This window comes from Pempheris klunzingeri, chromosome 1 (genome assembly GCF_042242105.1).
Source record: "Pempheris klunzingeri isolate RE-2024b chromosome 1, fPemKlu1.hap1, whole genome shotgun sequence".
In the NCBI taxonomy this organism is placed as follows: Eukaryota; Metazoa; Chordata; class Actinopteri; order Acropomatiformes; family Pempheridae; genus Pempheris; species Pempheris klunzingeri.
In genome coordinates, this window is record NC_092012.1 from 36,552,838 (window position 1) to 36,569,894 (window position 17,057).

General features: G+C 47.6%; 1 protein-coding gene across 1 annotated transcript in view; it reads right to left on the bottom strand.

Moving 5' to 3' along the window:
* Positions 1–17,057, bottom strand: part of LOC139206547 (potassium/sodium hyperpolarization-activated cyclic nucleotide-gated channel 3-like) — a 59,920-nt gene continuing 42,863 nt past the window's right edge. Inside the window, exons 5-8 of the mRNA XM_070836266.1 lie at positions 13,297–13,443; positions 12,798–13,038; positions 3,902–4,066; positions 1–2,258 (exon numbers count right to left, since the gene is read on the bottom strand). Coding sequence (XP_070692367.1) covers positions 1–2,258; positions 3,902–4,066; positions 12,798–13,038; positions 13,297–13,443 — 2,811 coding nt within the window. The remainder of the gene's footprint in view (positions 2,259–3,901; positions 4,067–12,797; positions 13,039–13,296; positions 13,444–17,057) is intronic.

Here is a 17,057-nt window from a genome sequence, read left to right on the forward strand (position 1 = left end):
TCACAAATTGGACGGGAGTTTGGAGCGGACAGTTTGAGGTTCTAGATCTGATGAGTTGGTGGAGGAGCCCCGCCGTACAGGCAGGGCCGGGGACGTCCCTGGGGACTGAGTCTGGTGAAGGTGTCCCGGAGACATCGGGACGGGAGGAGTCATGCACCCCGGCACTGAACTACAGGGTTTGGGCACAAGAGTGGGTGAGGAAAAGGGCGAGGGGTAAAATCCAGTTTCCACAGAGAAGTGAGGAGTATGGTGGCCTAAAGCCTGGGCCACCTCCTGGGGTAGAGATGGGTGCGAGCTGGATAAAAGCTTTAGGTCCTCGGAAAAGCGGCCCAGTGGAGAATCTCTCCCTGTTGTGTGCGGCTGACTGGGAAGCTGTGAATGAACAGAGGACTGAGGCATGAGCAAAGAACTGTGGGATCCCATGGCACTGGAGGGGTCACTATAGTGGAAAGTCCTGCCTGCCACCGGACTTTGAATGGTGGGGCTGGGTGCAACGGGGGTAAGGCAGGGGGAGGCATTTGCTGAACCATACTGGGCCAGGGAAGCCAGGGCAGACCTCTCCAAGGACATCTGGTGAGGCAGGAGGCTAGACTGAAGGCCTGCCAGGCTGAAATGGCTGAGGGAAGATGGGGAGCCCTCAGCGGGCTGCTGGCTGTGCTGTCCTCTACTAGAGGAAGGGGAGCCTTGTGGGGGGGAATGGAAGAGGTTTAAGCTACTGGTAGTCCTGCCTCCCCCAGAAAACTGCTGCAAAGGAGCCACCTGAGGAGGCTTGGGAGGTGGCTGGCTATAGAGAAGCTGACCGGCTGAAGGGCTGGACAAGCCTATGGATATAGGACTCTGACAACGGGAGGAACTAATGAGTCCAGCTTTAATTCCACCAGAAGTCACGGGACAAGCCACTGCTCTGCCAATATGTCCTCCCATCACCCCTCCCCCTGGCCCGCTTGGACCTCCGCCTATATGGCTAGTTGATGGTCCAATAGAGGCCCTTCCCAACAATCCTCCAGGATTACCTACCATTGAATCACTAGAGAGTCCTCCGAGTGGTCCTCCAGAGGCTCCTCCTGTCACTCCCCCAGGAACCCCTCCCATTGATCCGCCAGAGCCCCTCCCTAACGATCCTCCAGTGGTCATCACTATCGGTGATTCTCCAGAAGCTCCCCCCACTGATCCCCCAGAAGCTCTTCCCATTGATCCTCTAGACGTTGCTCTCATTGATCTCCTGGGTGCATCTCCTATTGTCCCACAGATAACACCTCCCACTGCCCCACCGGCTAACCTGCCACAAGCGGCACCCACTGACCCCTCAGATATCCCTCCCATTGATTCCCCTGAGATCTCTCCTACTGATCCACCAGTGGCTCCCCCCAACCCGTAGTGCCCCCCAGGAGTCACTTCTGCTGCTCCAGTTGTAAAGTCGTCCCCGGCCCAAGCAGCGTCTCCTCCAGTAGCTCCCTCCACAGACCCTCCGAGTGCTCCACCTGAAGACCACCCTGTAGCACCACCACACGCTCCAACGGTCCCTCCACTTATTCCTGACCCTGTGCTTCCACTTGTAGATCCTTGGTGGAAGAGGTTTGAGAGAGGTGGGGTGCTGGAGCGAAAGGGCTGTTGATGCTGTGGTTGTGGGTGTAGCTGGGCCATACTCGATGAGGGTGAACCGCAGGAAGAGAAAGGTCCGAAAGGAAAGGCAGAAGCCCCTCCTACACTAGACCCAGACCCCGCCCTGCCAGGTCCTCGTTGGCCTCCGCTGCCAGAGGCCTGCTGACCAGAGCCAGCTGCCCCTGTACCTGACGTCATGTGCTGGGCCCGAAAAGAGGCCAGTAACGGCATGTCCACCCCAGTGCGCAGTCTAGAGGGTGTGCTAGAGGGAGAGTCCCCAGCAGAACCAGGCGCTGTGGATGGTGGGACAAATGTGTGGAACTTTTTAAGTCGGCTGGAGGGGTCCTTCAGGGACCCCAGCACTGACACCGGGGGCCTGAAGAGAGTTGGTGGGAGGTGGGGGTGATGTGTTAATGCAATAGCCACTGAGGTGGTGGCGGCTGCTGCCTGGAGAGGCGCCTGGATGAGCGGGGCCCAGATGACAGGGGTAGGTGAGGGAGGCGTCTGGGGTGGGGCATTCTGCATGAGGTGGGCGCAGTGGGCCATGTCCCTGTCATGCTGCACAATCTGCTGAATGATCTCATTCTCCTGGTAGTTGAGTACACCAGAGCTGAGGTCGTGTTGTACCTTGTGTTGCAGGATGGAGTTTTTCTTGCCTGCAAAACACAAACACAAAACCAAAAAAGGAGATGAAAAGAGAATGAGCAGAAATCTTGTAGAACCAGGTTGACATCTGGGTGTTGTGGGGTAACCACCCATCATTCCAACAACCCTTTTCAACAAAAGAATTTAACACAGGAACAGAGGAAAGAGAGAGCATAGAAGAGCACAGAAACAACAAAAGGTAGGTGGGAGATAAGCACCAAGAGACAGAGGCTCAGGATGTGTGACAGCCTGAGGCGGGGGTGACGTATGTTTGACTGGCTGTGACTCCCTCGGTAACAGGAACCAAACATAAAGCAAACATTGTACCACAAGGTGCAGGTTCAGCCTGGGAGCGAGTGTGAGCAGCACTGAGATGATGGGTCAGGCCTTCAACTCTGTCTTTGGTCACATATTTTCTTTCCTGTTAATATCACTAGGAGGCTTCTTGAAATGTTGTTCTAAAAGCCACCTCATGACAGAGAAAAAGAAATTCAATATAAGAGTGGAGTTTTTCTCTCCATCACTCTCCACCCGATGAACATGTTCACCCTGACGTCCCCGTGAGCTGTGCACAAGGTCAAAGAGACAAGTTGCAGTTGCGTCACAATGACAGGAAAACTATCTGCTGACCCAGCCTCCCACAGAAACGTGCAACTCTGACCACAAAGTCCATTAGTCATTGTTGAATGGTCGCAGTAGCAGTGACAGGGTTAATTTACGTTACTGCCATTTTCAATTTGGTGCTAACAAAAGGCTGTGAAATCCGAAGATAATGTAAATGCAATTAGGCCCCAGATCAATCTCTGTTTTCTGTTATGACCGGTGGCAGATTAGCAGAGATGCTGCAGTGAGGTATTGTATCTTCATCCAGCGTGACCCTGGCACCATCTGACCCTTTATCACCTGCACATCTCCAATCAGATTGTGCATAGTCCATCATGACAGTAATTAATTTATGGATCATTGCTGTGTGAGTGACTTTATTAGGGAAGAACAAGAGCATCAGGCCCAGGAGAAAGGACACATGCAGAAGACTATCCCCCAGAAACATCACTATCAGCCCACCACATCTTTCCAAAGCAACCTTTTTCTACAAAGAAGCCCCTGAAGCAATTTCTTTATCTTCCAGTCTAAACATAGCTGAGGATAAAACAGAGCATGCAGTGATGGCAGTGTGATGATACAGGCGTGGCTTTCATTGTGGCTGAGCCTGGGAAACTGATGGATATGGAGAGAATATCAATCGTATGGGTAAGAGACAATATGCAGGGATTTGAAAAACAGAGCTGCATGTTTGTACAGTATGCAGATGACTCTGAAAGTATTCAGTCATTGGGTATCAGATAAAACTTCAGGGCTGTGAAAATGTTCACACTATCACTTTCCCCAACTGAACAGACACAGCCAGGATTCAATAAAACCGGGGATCCAATGATTCCCTCATCCACATGCTGACGGGGTAAAACCAGATTCAAAATATGCCTCATTCACAAACACTAACAATGCACACTGAGGAAGGTTAAAGGTTTCCATCACCAAACGAGGCCTTCATGTCCTGATGGAAGTTTGTAAAAAGCATCTGGTAGCAGCTTGTTTACAGTGAAAATTTTCAAGATTTTCCTCTGACACAGTTTTGTAAATTCAGTTTTCTTACCAATACGGTCCAGCCTGTCCAGGGCGACGGTCTCAAAGGCCCGTCTCATCATGGGATACTCCTCCAGCACCTCGTTGAAGTTGTCCACGGACAGCGAGTACAGGCGACAGTAGGTGTCCGCTCGGACGCTGGCCGTCCTTCTGCCGCGCGTCAGCAAACAAATCTCTGCAGCAAAACACAGCAGAAAGGACACGCTAGTGGAGTGGAGGTAAGTGTTCTGTAACCCAGCGGTGCTGCTCAGAGCTCAGAGGTGTGCCAGCCCTCATGTGTCATGGCCGCTCAGGAAAACAATGCTCCATGTTCACAGTGTGTGTCTGTACTGTAGACAGATGTCATATGTGCTTACATGCACTATTCAAGTGGGCTGTGTCTGCACAGGAAGTGTGTGTGTATGAATGCACTGAATGTGAGTGTGTGAGCCAGTGCTTTATTCATGAGAGTGAGGCAGTATGGGAGAGGAAAGCAGGCAGGATATTCTATATATACTTTATATGCAACTAAACACACTACTGTTACTGTACTGTGTGTGTGTGTGTGTGTGTGTGTGTTTCTATGGACAGGGGTCAGGTGACTGTGACGTATGGATGTGTGTGTGTGTGTGTGTGTGTGTGTGTGTGTTAATATAGCATATATTCGTACACACTCACCCTTATGTCTTTTCTCTTTGGCTTTCATCATATATTCTGCCTCCCTTCCTGTGTTTGCTATCACACTCCCTTTTTCTCAGAAACCCATTTCCAGCACTCTCTCTCTCTTTCTGTCGCTCACACACACACACACACACACACTCAGTTGCCCTGTCCTACCCTCCTCAGCCTACATCAAATCAAATTTTTAAAGAATCCAACTTATCTCCAGAAATCTGGGGCATACTTTGACTGTCTTTCTCTTTGCTCTTTTCTCCTGTTTTGCCTTTTCAAATGTTTCACATGTAGAAAACATTAGTGTGTGTCTGCTGTGTATGTTGTGTGTGTGTGTGTACGTGTGGGTAAGACGATGAGGACAGTGGTGGTGATGATGATGGTGAGCTGTGTGTGGGTGCGTCAGTACACGATGATGCTGTCAGTGAGCCTGGGTGTGTTGGGGCTAATCCTGGCCAATCACAGCAGCTCCTCTCATCAGCAGTCCGAGCAGATTAACACGTTAATAAATGTGCACAGCGTTCAGGCCTCAGCCGTCCACACAATGTATTCATCCTGACATCATGGTTTTAATGGTTCTACATACAGTTCTGCTTCATTATATCATAAAGCCAGTGTGCGCGATCAATGTTCTGTTTAGTCAAATAAAACAAGTCGGGCAGACATTGTCTCCGTTAAATGTTGAAAACCTTGGAACACGAGATGGGTCAGTGTTGTTTAAAACATGGACTTCATATTTCCTAACCCTAACCCCTCCTGATGATGTCACACTACAGCTAAACCATGACGCTGAAACACCAACATGTGACTGACGGTGTGACATCAGCAGGGACGTTTGTTCAGTTTGTTAGTGCAACATTTAATCTGAGAATGCTCTGCACTCACGACCTGCAGATGAAAAACCTTCTGTACATGTGAATAATTGTTGTAATAAACTTTATTTATACGGCAGAGCATTAAGAGGAAAGCTACATGGTGCTGAGAGCTGTATGAAGAGCTTGTTAACATTCATTAGGCTCAGAAAACCAGCTGATAATACTGTGAGCACCAGCATCATCACAGTTCAGTATCTCCCATTAGTTTATATCTTTATCCATTTCATTTTTGGCCTCAACTCAGTTCGGTCTTAGTTAGTCTGGAGAGTTGATTTGATGGTTTCACTTCGGTTTTCTTGATTAGTCTGAGTTTAGTTTTTATTAGTTTAAAATGTTCAATCTGAGTTTAACTTTTATTAGTTTAAAATGTTCAGTCTGAGTTTAGATTTCATTAATTTAAAATGTTCAGCCTGAGAGTTTTTATTCTAACCCAAAAACACATGAACTAAACACATTTCCTCTAGGTTTTTAGTTTACTGTAGTCAGTCTGGTAACAACACAGATATCGCTTCAGTCAGTCAGAATATAAGTTGTTTTCTGTTCTTGACGTGTTAGAAAAAGAGATATGTAGTGATCTTTAAAGCAGCTCCATACGGTGCACAGTTTACTGTCTTGGAGTAGGCGGGGGCACAAACTGCTGTTAGTGTTGACTCCTAAATTATGGTGTGCTGCTCGACTGCCAGCGACACCCCCCAACTGTACTTCTCCTCCCACTGGCAAGACGCCAAAATATGCTCCAGAGCAGGAAAACAACCTCTGCTCTCATAGACGCCAGAGTGTCAGCGCTTTGGCTCTGAGCTCAACTCATTCACTTGATGTGACAACTACGACTGTGACCACTACTGTACATGGAGCAATATATCCTCTGTGGACAGGAACGCAGAAACACCTGCACTGTCCACAGAGAAATAAATAATACTAATATTCCCTTTTTCCCCAAAAAGAAATCTGTGGCAGGTTCTGGGTCTGGAGCAATCAGCTCGGAGCTGAACAATGGAGCTGAGCGGACGTCTCTGAGGGCTAAGGGCAGCTGCCCCCAGGCTGAATATCAGAAATGATAAACACCACTGTATGTTTAGAGAGAAACAGAATAAAGTCCCCTCCACTGAATTCTTCAGTGGGTCACAGACAGAATCCAGGACCAGTCTGACTAACATGTCACAGCTCCGACGCACCAAAATGACACCAACATAACAGCAAAAACATCCTGTGAGAAATAAATCTCATCACTATTCACCCACCGCTGAGCTCATCGTCTTTACTGTCCGCTGGTTTGTTACATCACATCACCACCATGGATAATCACATGAATTAACTCAAATACTAAAATAGCTGAAATACATGAATGAGCCAATAAATTACTGAATTAATGAACGCAATGCAGTTTCATTGTAGTGAACCGAGTGTTTATTTCTAAATGTGGAAGTCAATGGCAGCAGAGAAAAACGTCCGTTAAAAGCGTAGGATTTTGTAATAAAGGCAGACTAGTTGACAATAATGTTGATAAATCCACTCACACACTGTATGACATAAAATGTGTGACACCGCTGAGTGACCTCTGCACTGCTTCACACAGTTTTATGGGTCACATTCAGTTTGTGTGTGAGCGAACCGTCCAAACCCTGCAGAGGACAGGCTCAGTAGCCTCCGCACTGTTTCCTCCTCACACTGACTGCTGCCTCTACTATTCCACATTTCCTCACTCACAATGAGACGGTTTATAATAAGCCTAAATTGTGGCTTTTGTCATCTCAAATTGGCGAAGCTAGAATATAATCATGACACACGAGAACTGGTTGGCTGTGAATTAAATGTCATTTGACTCCATAGTTTTTCCTCTAAAACAGCGTTTATGAGAGAGAGAGAGAGAGAGAGAGAGAGAGTAAAACTGTGAAATCAGAGATACAGCTCAGAGGATGGACTCAAAGAACGACTTGATGAATCTTCCTGCTCTGCTCTGAGTATATCTGGCGCAGCTCTGATTCAGTGTTTCCAGGAGGGGAGCCGTGGGTAGGAGGGCTGCTGAGGGCGCTGCAGTGCCCTCCTGTTGGAATAGGGCCGCACACAGCACACTGCCAAAAACAAAGGATTAAAACATTTCAAATAATTCTCCTGCTGTTATTTACCTGAGGACTGAATGCTTGAGGACATTTTCAGGAATAATTAGCAATACTGAATAATTATCTGTTATCAAAATACCCCCCAGCATCGTGGTCAACAGACGTCATGTAGCTCTGCCATCTATGTTGCATCAAGGTAATTAGCTGTCACGATGATGCAGGAACTAATTTGTTTGGTAAACCAGCAGCTTCTAAAAAAAGCACAACGGACGACTGGTGGATCCATGGGAGCATCCCGACCAGCACCGGCTTCACCGATGCCTGGCACAAGTTTAGTCGCTAAGCACTGCGGTAACATCAGCCCTCAGGATATTGCTGTCCCTCTGTGTGCTGCTGATGATGTCACTGCTGTGGGATTTAACATGGCAGCTGCATTTGAGGAGCCTTTGTCGCCTTCTAACTCTAAATCGTGCCTTTACACCGTCTTGGCTAAATGAATGGAAGTGGCTGAATTATGCTCCAGGTTTATGTTTTTCTAGTCTGAAAGCAGTGGGGAAAAGCTTATCCATGCAGATGGTTTGTATGGCAGGTTAAGAACATGGTTGTGGTCCACCGTGTCCCCATGAATGTCCACACAGACACTTTGGGCCCTGTGGCCACGTTTGGGTGATTTATCTGGAGCAGCCAGCTGAAGGTAAAGCATTCGGCTCATTATAAATTGCAGCCGAGCAGTTTAACATTATCATGAAACAGTAACACCACACTGGTACTTTTGCTACAGGAATGTATTTGGCTTTGTTGTCGTGTGCTGCGCATATCAGGCTCTTGGATTGGTTACAATACTGTGTGTAGTCAGATATGGTCTTATCTGTGCACAGTGGGCCTGTTTAACCATGCGTAGACTATCTGTATGTTCCTGTGTGCTGTGTGCAAAGGAAGCCTGGTGCATTTGATGCATATTACATCAGCCTGTGTTATATCAGAATGTGACTTATTTTGTGACTTAAATTGACTAAATAAAAATCAGTTTATGTGCATGAGCGTCTTCCCACAGCTGTCTGCGTTTCATTTTTGCACTTAAGCGACAATGCACTCATCAAAATTGAATGACAGCATTTAAAATTGGATGCTGCTCAGGGAAACAAGGAGTAAGACGTCATGTGCTGTGACCTTGGTGAGAGCACATGACTGGTCCTCTGTTGGATGGTGTAGCCACGTGTCCGCGGCTATTACTGGAAAGAGGCTTCCCCCGAGTCCATGCACCAGCTCTCAGACTGCATGTCACGCCAGACATCAGTGTGTGAGTGTGTGTGATGATGTGTGGGAGACAAGGCAAGAAAGAACTGTAAGAAACTGTAAAGACACATCTCGTGTGCATTACTGTCTTTGCATGTTTGGATAACATAAGCTCCCTGTGTGAGCACACATCCACATGGTGTACAGATAAACAGGGCCACAATCTGAGCTCTTTCTTTGACTTTGTCTTGGTTTCTGTCTCACTGGGAGCACAAATCTGAGCAAAATGCAACCAATTTTACAATCACAGGTAAATGTGTTTTTGGTGTGTTGGACAGTAAAAGTTCATTTTTCTGCTCTGTATCTCTGAAAACTAGTCATTCATCACTTGGTTTCTAACCAATCATGGGTGTGTGTGCATAAAGACGGCTGACACGTCCAGAGTGCTGCAGTCTTTAAAGTGCCTGGAACAGGATTCAGATCAGACACACTCCCATTCTGCAGATCTTCTGCGAAGGAAGTGTTTGTGTCAGGATACATTTCTACTGTCAAATAAACATCCAAATCCTAAATGTGTGAGTGAAAGTAGATCACGCGTAGAACACGCGTGTGCACATGTGCAAATGGCTGCTGCCTGAGCATGAATGTGAGTAGAGACTTTGGCTTGTGGAAGTGCTTTTTAAGTTTTGAGAGTGCATATACAGTATCTGCATGTGATTCTGCACGTGTCCCTGCCGTCCTCTCTGTTTACCAGTGTGCAGGGATGTGAATTAACGAGTGTGAGCAGGACTGCGTGGTCGGTGATAAAGTATCCGTGTCCTGTAGCCTGCTCTGGCAAAGCTCACCTGGACTCTGAGTCCTGCTGTCAGCTCCCATCTCCCTCCCTGTTACTGCCCCCAGCCCATGGAGCGGACACTCTCTAACCTCTGAACCATCCGCAGCAGGCTGCCTGATTCCCTGTGACACGCCACGCTCACTCCCTCACAGCATTAGCATCGCTGCGCTAACACCTTCCAATTGGCTAGCATGCATAGACAGGTAGGGGCTTAAACTGGGGTCCCGTCACATCTCACTGTCTCTTTTTCACCCGCTGAACTGAGGCTGGAGATGTTGGTGAGGGGCAGAATCTTTGGTTTTGAGAAAAAAAGTCTGTGCTCACATTCATGCTCCCCTCATGATGAATTCTAATGACTTCAGAGACTCCTTAATTCATTCATTCGTTCATTTTGACAAACAGTCTGACTTTGAGACTAATGACGTTCCCATCAGCTCAGCTGGAGATGACGTTGGTGTAGCCGACAGCAGTAAGACATATACAGATGTCTTTCTCTAAATGAGTTTATTTATTATAATTTAGTAGCAGTAGCAGTAGCAGTGTCTGCGTGTCGATCAGAGAGCACAGCCGATATGCAGATCCACTGTGCGTATTACTGTGACCACTAAATGATCAGTTTGGATAAACATCCTCCTATTGTCTGCATTTGATGGTTCTGTCTGAAGTCCTCGTCCTGTCCTATAATACCATGTGTATGATGTTATGTATGGTCCTATCTGGTCCATTTGCCCCCCCACGGTGTCTGGATGACACAGCCTGACAGCGTCCCACAGCGTGCCATGTCCGTTATATCACACACAGTACTGTGTTGTATATCATTCTATCCAGCCAGTGTCCCCCGTTCTGTCAGTCCGTCAGCTGCTGCAGGACCTCAGCCCTCAGCTGAGGAGCAGGGCTGTTAACTGGGTTAAGGACTGGGAGGCTCACCTGGGCCTGTCGCTGACTGGCTCAGTCACGGTGGCCAACTGGCAGCTCTGTACCACCGCAGGTCTGAGCTTAGGGAGGCAACAAGGCCAAAACAGTGAGGGGGGGGCATTAGTTCCTAACCCAGGACTTCACGGATAGACTACGGATTAAGACGACACCATTCAAAGAAAACCAAAATCAGAGAATGAGCAAAGCCCAAAATGTGACACAGGAGAACTGTGCAGTCAAATGACCCCCCTCCCACTCTCTCACTCTATCTCACCCCTCCCCTACGATCAAAGGTTATGCCTCTGACTGGCATGCGGGGCCACCACAAGGTCAGTCGGTGCAGCCGCCCTGGCAACACATCAGTTACTGCAGGCAGTGCAGGAGGGAGCACAGCAGCACAGTAACCTGCCCCGTCGGGGCACGGAGAGGCCGGCTGAGATGCTGCTCAGATAAGTGCTTCAGTCCTGAACTATAAGGAGAGAGAGAGGGTTGTTGGAGGCAGGGGAGGAGGGTGCATGTTTTCTTTCTGAGCCCACAGCAGCATCCAAAGAGCGAGCTTGGCAGCTATCCATGTGTCCCTTGGCGTTAGTGCTGCAGTCACATTACATTTCCCCTCTCCACCGGATCGCTGTGTGCCCAGCCGACGCTCCCATCCAGGACATGTCGTGTCCACTTTAGACTTTAGGCGCTCTGGCTCGAGCTAATCCAGCAGCTAACAAACTGGAGCAGACTGCTGAGTGTATAATTGTGTGAATAATTCAGGTCATCTGTGAATGAAGGAGTTCTGTGGGTTTGCTGAGATGTTGATGAGCATACGCGCGTGCTGTTAGCTGTGCTGTAACCGGGAGCCTGCTGACTCCGAACGTGTTCGACAAAGGCTGGACGTCTTTCACATGCTCACGCATCCACACGAATGATTACAGTCTGAACCTAGAAATCCAGGGGGAGCAGGTCTCCGTGTTCTGCACATTACATTAAAAAACAACTTACTGCTTTTGACTTCCTGCTTCCTGATAGTGACAACACTGACATCCACATGTGCCACATACTCCCTGTGCTGATCCTGCACCAATTAATTTCATGAATGACTAACTCGTGTTTGGCAACAAACTCCCAGTGGCTGTAGGCTTACCTCACCCCCCCCCCCAGAGGAGCAGCACTGCCAGGAATAGTCACTGGATAATGGAGTCAAAAGCCTTGTGCCTATAATGCGCAAAAGGGGAAAATAATTACAGATCCAAGGCTTAAGATTAAAGCGAGCGAGCCAGTTTCTGTTGTAAACCCAGAGCCTCTGCTCATGTTTACTCAAAACTGTGAAATGTAGATGCATTCACTGTCATGCTTTTAGATGATGGCATCGTCTAGAGTGGACTCTGCTCAGCGTCTTTGAGTGTCCAAACTGTGACACAAACTGAGCCATTACCACGATGTTTGGAACGAGCCAGTGAGCTCGGTGAAGCTCTCAGACAGCAGGAGGGAACATTCTGGACAACATTTGAGACAGCACGGCCCTGGAGAGAGTCGGGGCCATGTTGTCTAAAATGTTGATTAGTTTTGGCATGTGTAGAGATAGATTGCCTGCCATCTTTTCATTATTCCTCCGGAGCCCCCCGGAGAGAGGGCATGGAGATGGACTTGAGCAGGCAAGGCGTAATTAAACTTCCACAGGCAGGTCATGTGCTGTTAAACGCTTTGCCACGATTTCTCATTACTTAACAGTGTAGTCGAAATGATACGCTGTCACTGGGCAAATTAATTGGTATTTGGTGAGGGCAGTATGGCAGCATTGTCTCCTACATGTGTCACAGGCTCTGTGGGACCATGAGGGGGCCGCGCTTTATCTGCCCCTGATTAAGAACATAACACGAGTTAAGTACATAACAAGTCTGGGTTATCGCACAAGTCTTCAGTCTTCATTCGTATAGTGTGTCATTTCACAGCTCTCACCCCTCTGACCTTTAAATGCATATTTCTTAGTTTGCACTACTGCAAGTCCTGTTTTCTTAATTTGGGTTTGCCCTACATTTCAGACACAGCACATGATGTGAATTAAGGGAAAAGTCCTGCATAAACCATGAAGCTGAATTTTAAGTGAGGTGACGAGCCCTCCACAACGTACCACTTCATGCTCCGACAAGCTAATATCAGAGCCAGAATAGCATTATCCAAATGCTGCTGCCTCACAAATCAGACTTCAAACCCAGACCAGGCCATTACGCCGCTAAAGGACAGCATTATTAATATTAAAGCAGAGCGGACTTAGCTCCACAGGAAGATGTGTGTGTCTGTGTGACCTTTGGGTTGTTATTCTGGCACAGCACCAGCTCGTCTTACCTCCAAAGTAGGATCCGTCTGAAAGCTTGGTCTCTTTATTGCCTTTGGTGAGCACGCTGACAACCCCGTGCTGTATGAAGTACATTTTCTTGCCGATGGTGCCCTCCCTGATGATATAATCCCCAGGCTGGAACACCTCGAACCTCAGCTTGGTGAGCATGGAGGTGACAAAGTTGGGGTCAGCGTTGGCAAACAGAGGCATGGACGCCACCAGCTTTCGACAGTTGAAGTTGATGATTTCCTGTGTGAGCACAGAGAGAAAGAAGTTAGCGGAACAGAAGAACAGAGCTTTACTAAATGCACTGACCTGTCACCGTCTCACACGAGACATATGTCAGAGTAACCAGAGGAAAATGGTTTTTCCTCTTAGTCTAACTCTGACTTGGATTTGGCCTCAAGAAAAAACAGCTGAACTGAGGGAAATGTCAAGCAGGACATGAGTGTTTGAATGCATCACATGTGCAGGAGACTGACAGGCAGACAGGAAGTGCGTTCCCACCTCTCTGAGCGGCTCGTTCAGCTCTCCCAGGATGCTCTCCTCATCGAACATCTTTCCCTGGTAACGGTGCTCGTAGTAGTCGTGGATCCTCTGCCTCATGTCTGCCGGCAGCTTGTGGAAGGACATGTACTGCTCCACCTGTTTGTACTGCAGGGACACAGAGACACAACGCTCAGGTTAGCGTAGGGCCGTAGAGCTGCAGCACTGATACACGGGGAACAGCTGCAACCAGCTCTCACACACTAGCAAAGGGAGATGGATACGCAAAGGCCAGCCGATCGTGTCTCTGTCTACAGACAGGAGGCAGTCTGACATCATGTGCTGAGCCCACTGAGGCTAATCTGGACCCAGACTGTGTTACAGTCCTCAAATACCACACACAGCCAAACACTGGAGCTGCTGTATCCACCAGTCTCTATGCTGTTTATCAAAAGTAAAATGTTGACATGTGTTGCTTGATTGCTCTCTGTAGGAAGCAGAGATGCATATCAAAGCCCTCTGAGAGCACCTCGGGAATAATACCAGGTAGAGTCCCTGACCCTCAGTGAAAGAAAGAAGGCAGACATTAACCATTCATAGGGCGACGCTGGAGGTGCTCTTTGATCACCATTTCTCTGCTGCCAACAGCCTTAACACTGAGGGACACGGCTGACCTCAGATGTCTCCTTCTTTGTTATCCGGCTCTAATGCCCTCGTCACCACTAATCTTGGAGGAGACCATCAAACGGCCAGTCTTTTGGAAATATAGCTCGGTAAATAATAAGGACAGCTGTCTCATGCAAGTCAGATTGTTTTTGGTGAAAGCAGTAAAGCTGTCGAGCTTCCTGAAGATCAGGAGATGTGAGTGGAGATGGAAAGAAACCCACACAGGGTCAGAATCCACTTCTATGAAACATGCAGGCTGACTGAACTGTTGTTGGAATCAGTCTGGTCAGACGCCAACAAGGAAACGTCTCCTACCCTGCGTTGAGATGGATTTTAGTGAGTCTGTGTTGGACCAGAGCAGACAAAGAAAACAGTCTGTGGATGGAACAGCTCCCTCCACTGTGACCAGACAGCCAGCTGGTGCATGTCCCGGCATGTAATCTGGACTGTTTATGCTGCACCGAGACAACCATAAACACTACAATGTCTTCATGTACCTGTACATGTGAGGGTAGCTGTGTGCCTATAGTGTCTTTGCTGTATGTCCAACACGGAGAAAGTGCTCATCTGATACACTTAAAACATGAGTTCACCTCTCAAGAAGTCAAGAGAAATATTTGAGTGTTTATCCGTGTCGACGCTGTGTACACTGACCTGGAAAATTAAATGCTTGCACAAGCAAGAATAAGATGTGGAAAGAAGCTTTTAGATATCCGGTCTCTGTGAGGAGACGGATGAGCTCTGTCATGGGGTAAGAGTTTGAGTCTTTATCCCCACAATCCCTTTGGCATGAAATTGAGCATTTACTGATCTGATGATGAAACAGAATCCTCGTTCAGAGAGAACTTTCCCTCCTCTACCCCAAGAGACGAACGGCTGTAGAAAACAATGGCAGACGTCTCCAGCTGCAGTCCCATTGGCTGCTGAGCATCAGCAAAGAGTGTGTGATGCCAGGGTGAAGATGACAGGTGTAACCCACATTCTGCATCCTGTCTAATGTCTTTATGTCTCCTGCATTAGACATGCCGCGGCAGGGTGCTCTCTCTCACAGACATGGATTATCATCTCCTTCACTGAGTCTCTTCTTCCATTCATAAGAAAACACTGTCAACATTTAATAAAATCATCTATCCTCATCTTTGCAGCATGTTGCAGTTTGATTCTCTCAGCACGAAAGAGCATTAGTCAAGCCCTGCTGTTTTTTATTGGGATGATACTTCATACAGGAGCTCAGAGTTTCACTCAAAGCCACTTCATGCTCACTAATCAGTGCTGAGGAGCCACCGGGGATGTATAGACCTCCCCCACCGACACCCTGACCCCTCCTCTGTGATGGACTGATAACACAGGAAATGAGCATATTGCTGCCCTGTCACCAGGAGGATCCCCACTCTTCCTCTCTATGTGGAAAATCAAACCATCGTCTGCGTTACGGAGCTCATCATCCCACCACCAATGTCCCCAGACAACCAGGAGCCTCAGGCTGCAGAGAAGAACCGTCTGTCTCTAGTCTGGCGTCTTGGAAAAAAAAGGTTTTTGTTTGATGAAAAGATTGATGCCACTTTCAGATCTGAGCAGTGACCGCAAGCAGCCAGTTAGCTTAGCATTGAACAGCACAGGGGGACCAGCTGGTCTGGCTTCTTCCAAAGGTGATAGAGTCCGCCTGCCAGCGCCTCTACAGCTCCGGCAGCGGAGACTTGTTTTGTCAGGCAGTCAGCAAAATCTGGCCCCAGCACAGACTCCAGGAAGACGTTTTTACACTTCTACAGATTAAACAAGAGAGAAACAAATGTGTTACTAGTGAGCTTTAGATGTGCTGGTGGCTGGGTCAGGCTAACTGTTTCCAGTCTTTGTGCTAAGCTAAGCTAACCAGCTGCAGGGCATCAACTTCCAGCCGTGGCAGTATTACAGTTGCAATGTAATATGTCCACTAAGCTACACAGAAATCTTTCTCCAGTATTTCTCAGCTCTGATCTCTCTCCACATCACCATTCTTTGGTCTGTTTCCTACTTTTTCCCCCCAATTCCCTTCTCTCTCATGCAACTCTCCAAGAAGATGCAAATTTTCACCAAATAAAATATAAATAATTAATTAGCCGCTTTATTTTACTTTCTAAACGTTTATTTTTCTCTACTGCTCTGTCTCTGTCTCCATAGCCTTACCCTGCACGGTCAAAGTGTGGGTCATATATTGAGACAAAGTGAGGCACACAAATGAAGCTTGGAAAATGTGCAACTGACAAATGAACGACCACACTAAAGAGGCTGCTCCACCTGGTGTGTCAGTGCTGTGTGTGTGAGTGTTGGAGGACATTTATCTGCAGAAGCAAAAATCATGCTACAGTGAGACTGGTGGTCTCTTAAAATCAGGGCAACTACATCATATCTTAGCCCTCATCATTCCACTAAGTCCTCCTGACTGTGGAGGCACCAATCACACGCTCTAGTCGTGTGGATCCACAGTTTCTAGCAGCATGGTTCAACAGCTGTCGGATGGATTGTAATGAAACTTTATGGTGACATTCGTTGTCCCCAGAGGATGAAGATGATAACTTTTGTGATCCTCTGACTTTTCCTCCGACATTCATGCTCTCCTCAGGATGAATCATAATAACCTCAGTGAGTTTTCATTGAGTACCATCATCAGGTCAGGACTGATGATGTACATCTGTAGGAATAACAATCTCACATGAACAACGGCTAAATTAGCAGTTAAATATCCAGTTTGTCTGATCTGGTTCTGGGTCCATAGAGTGGGAATTTCATGGAGCACATCTGGGGTAAGTCAGTAGTCCTTGACTCAGCAGTGAGAGCAGTGTGGCAGACAGAGGAAATGTAACAGGGCTTAGATTAATGCCATCAGTCAGGTCCCAGCTAATGAGAACGGCTCTTTCTTCCAGACTTAAGCTTGTCAGCTTGTCAGCAGCTGTGTCCTTGGGTTGATTGTTTGGAAAAATCATGCCCAAACCTTTACAAGGCGCCAACTTATTGCTGTTGTTGGATGAAACCTACATCTTTTAAATTGGCCATCAAAATCAACACAGAGCAGCTGTGTCAATATTTAGTGTAAAAGACTAAAGCTGCATGTTTTACTATTTCCCTGACAGCATTGATCC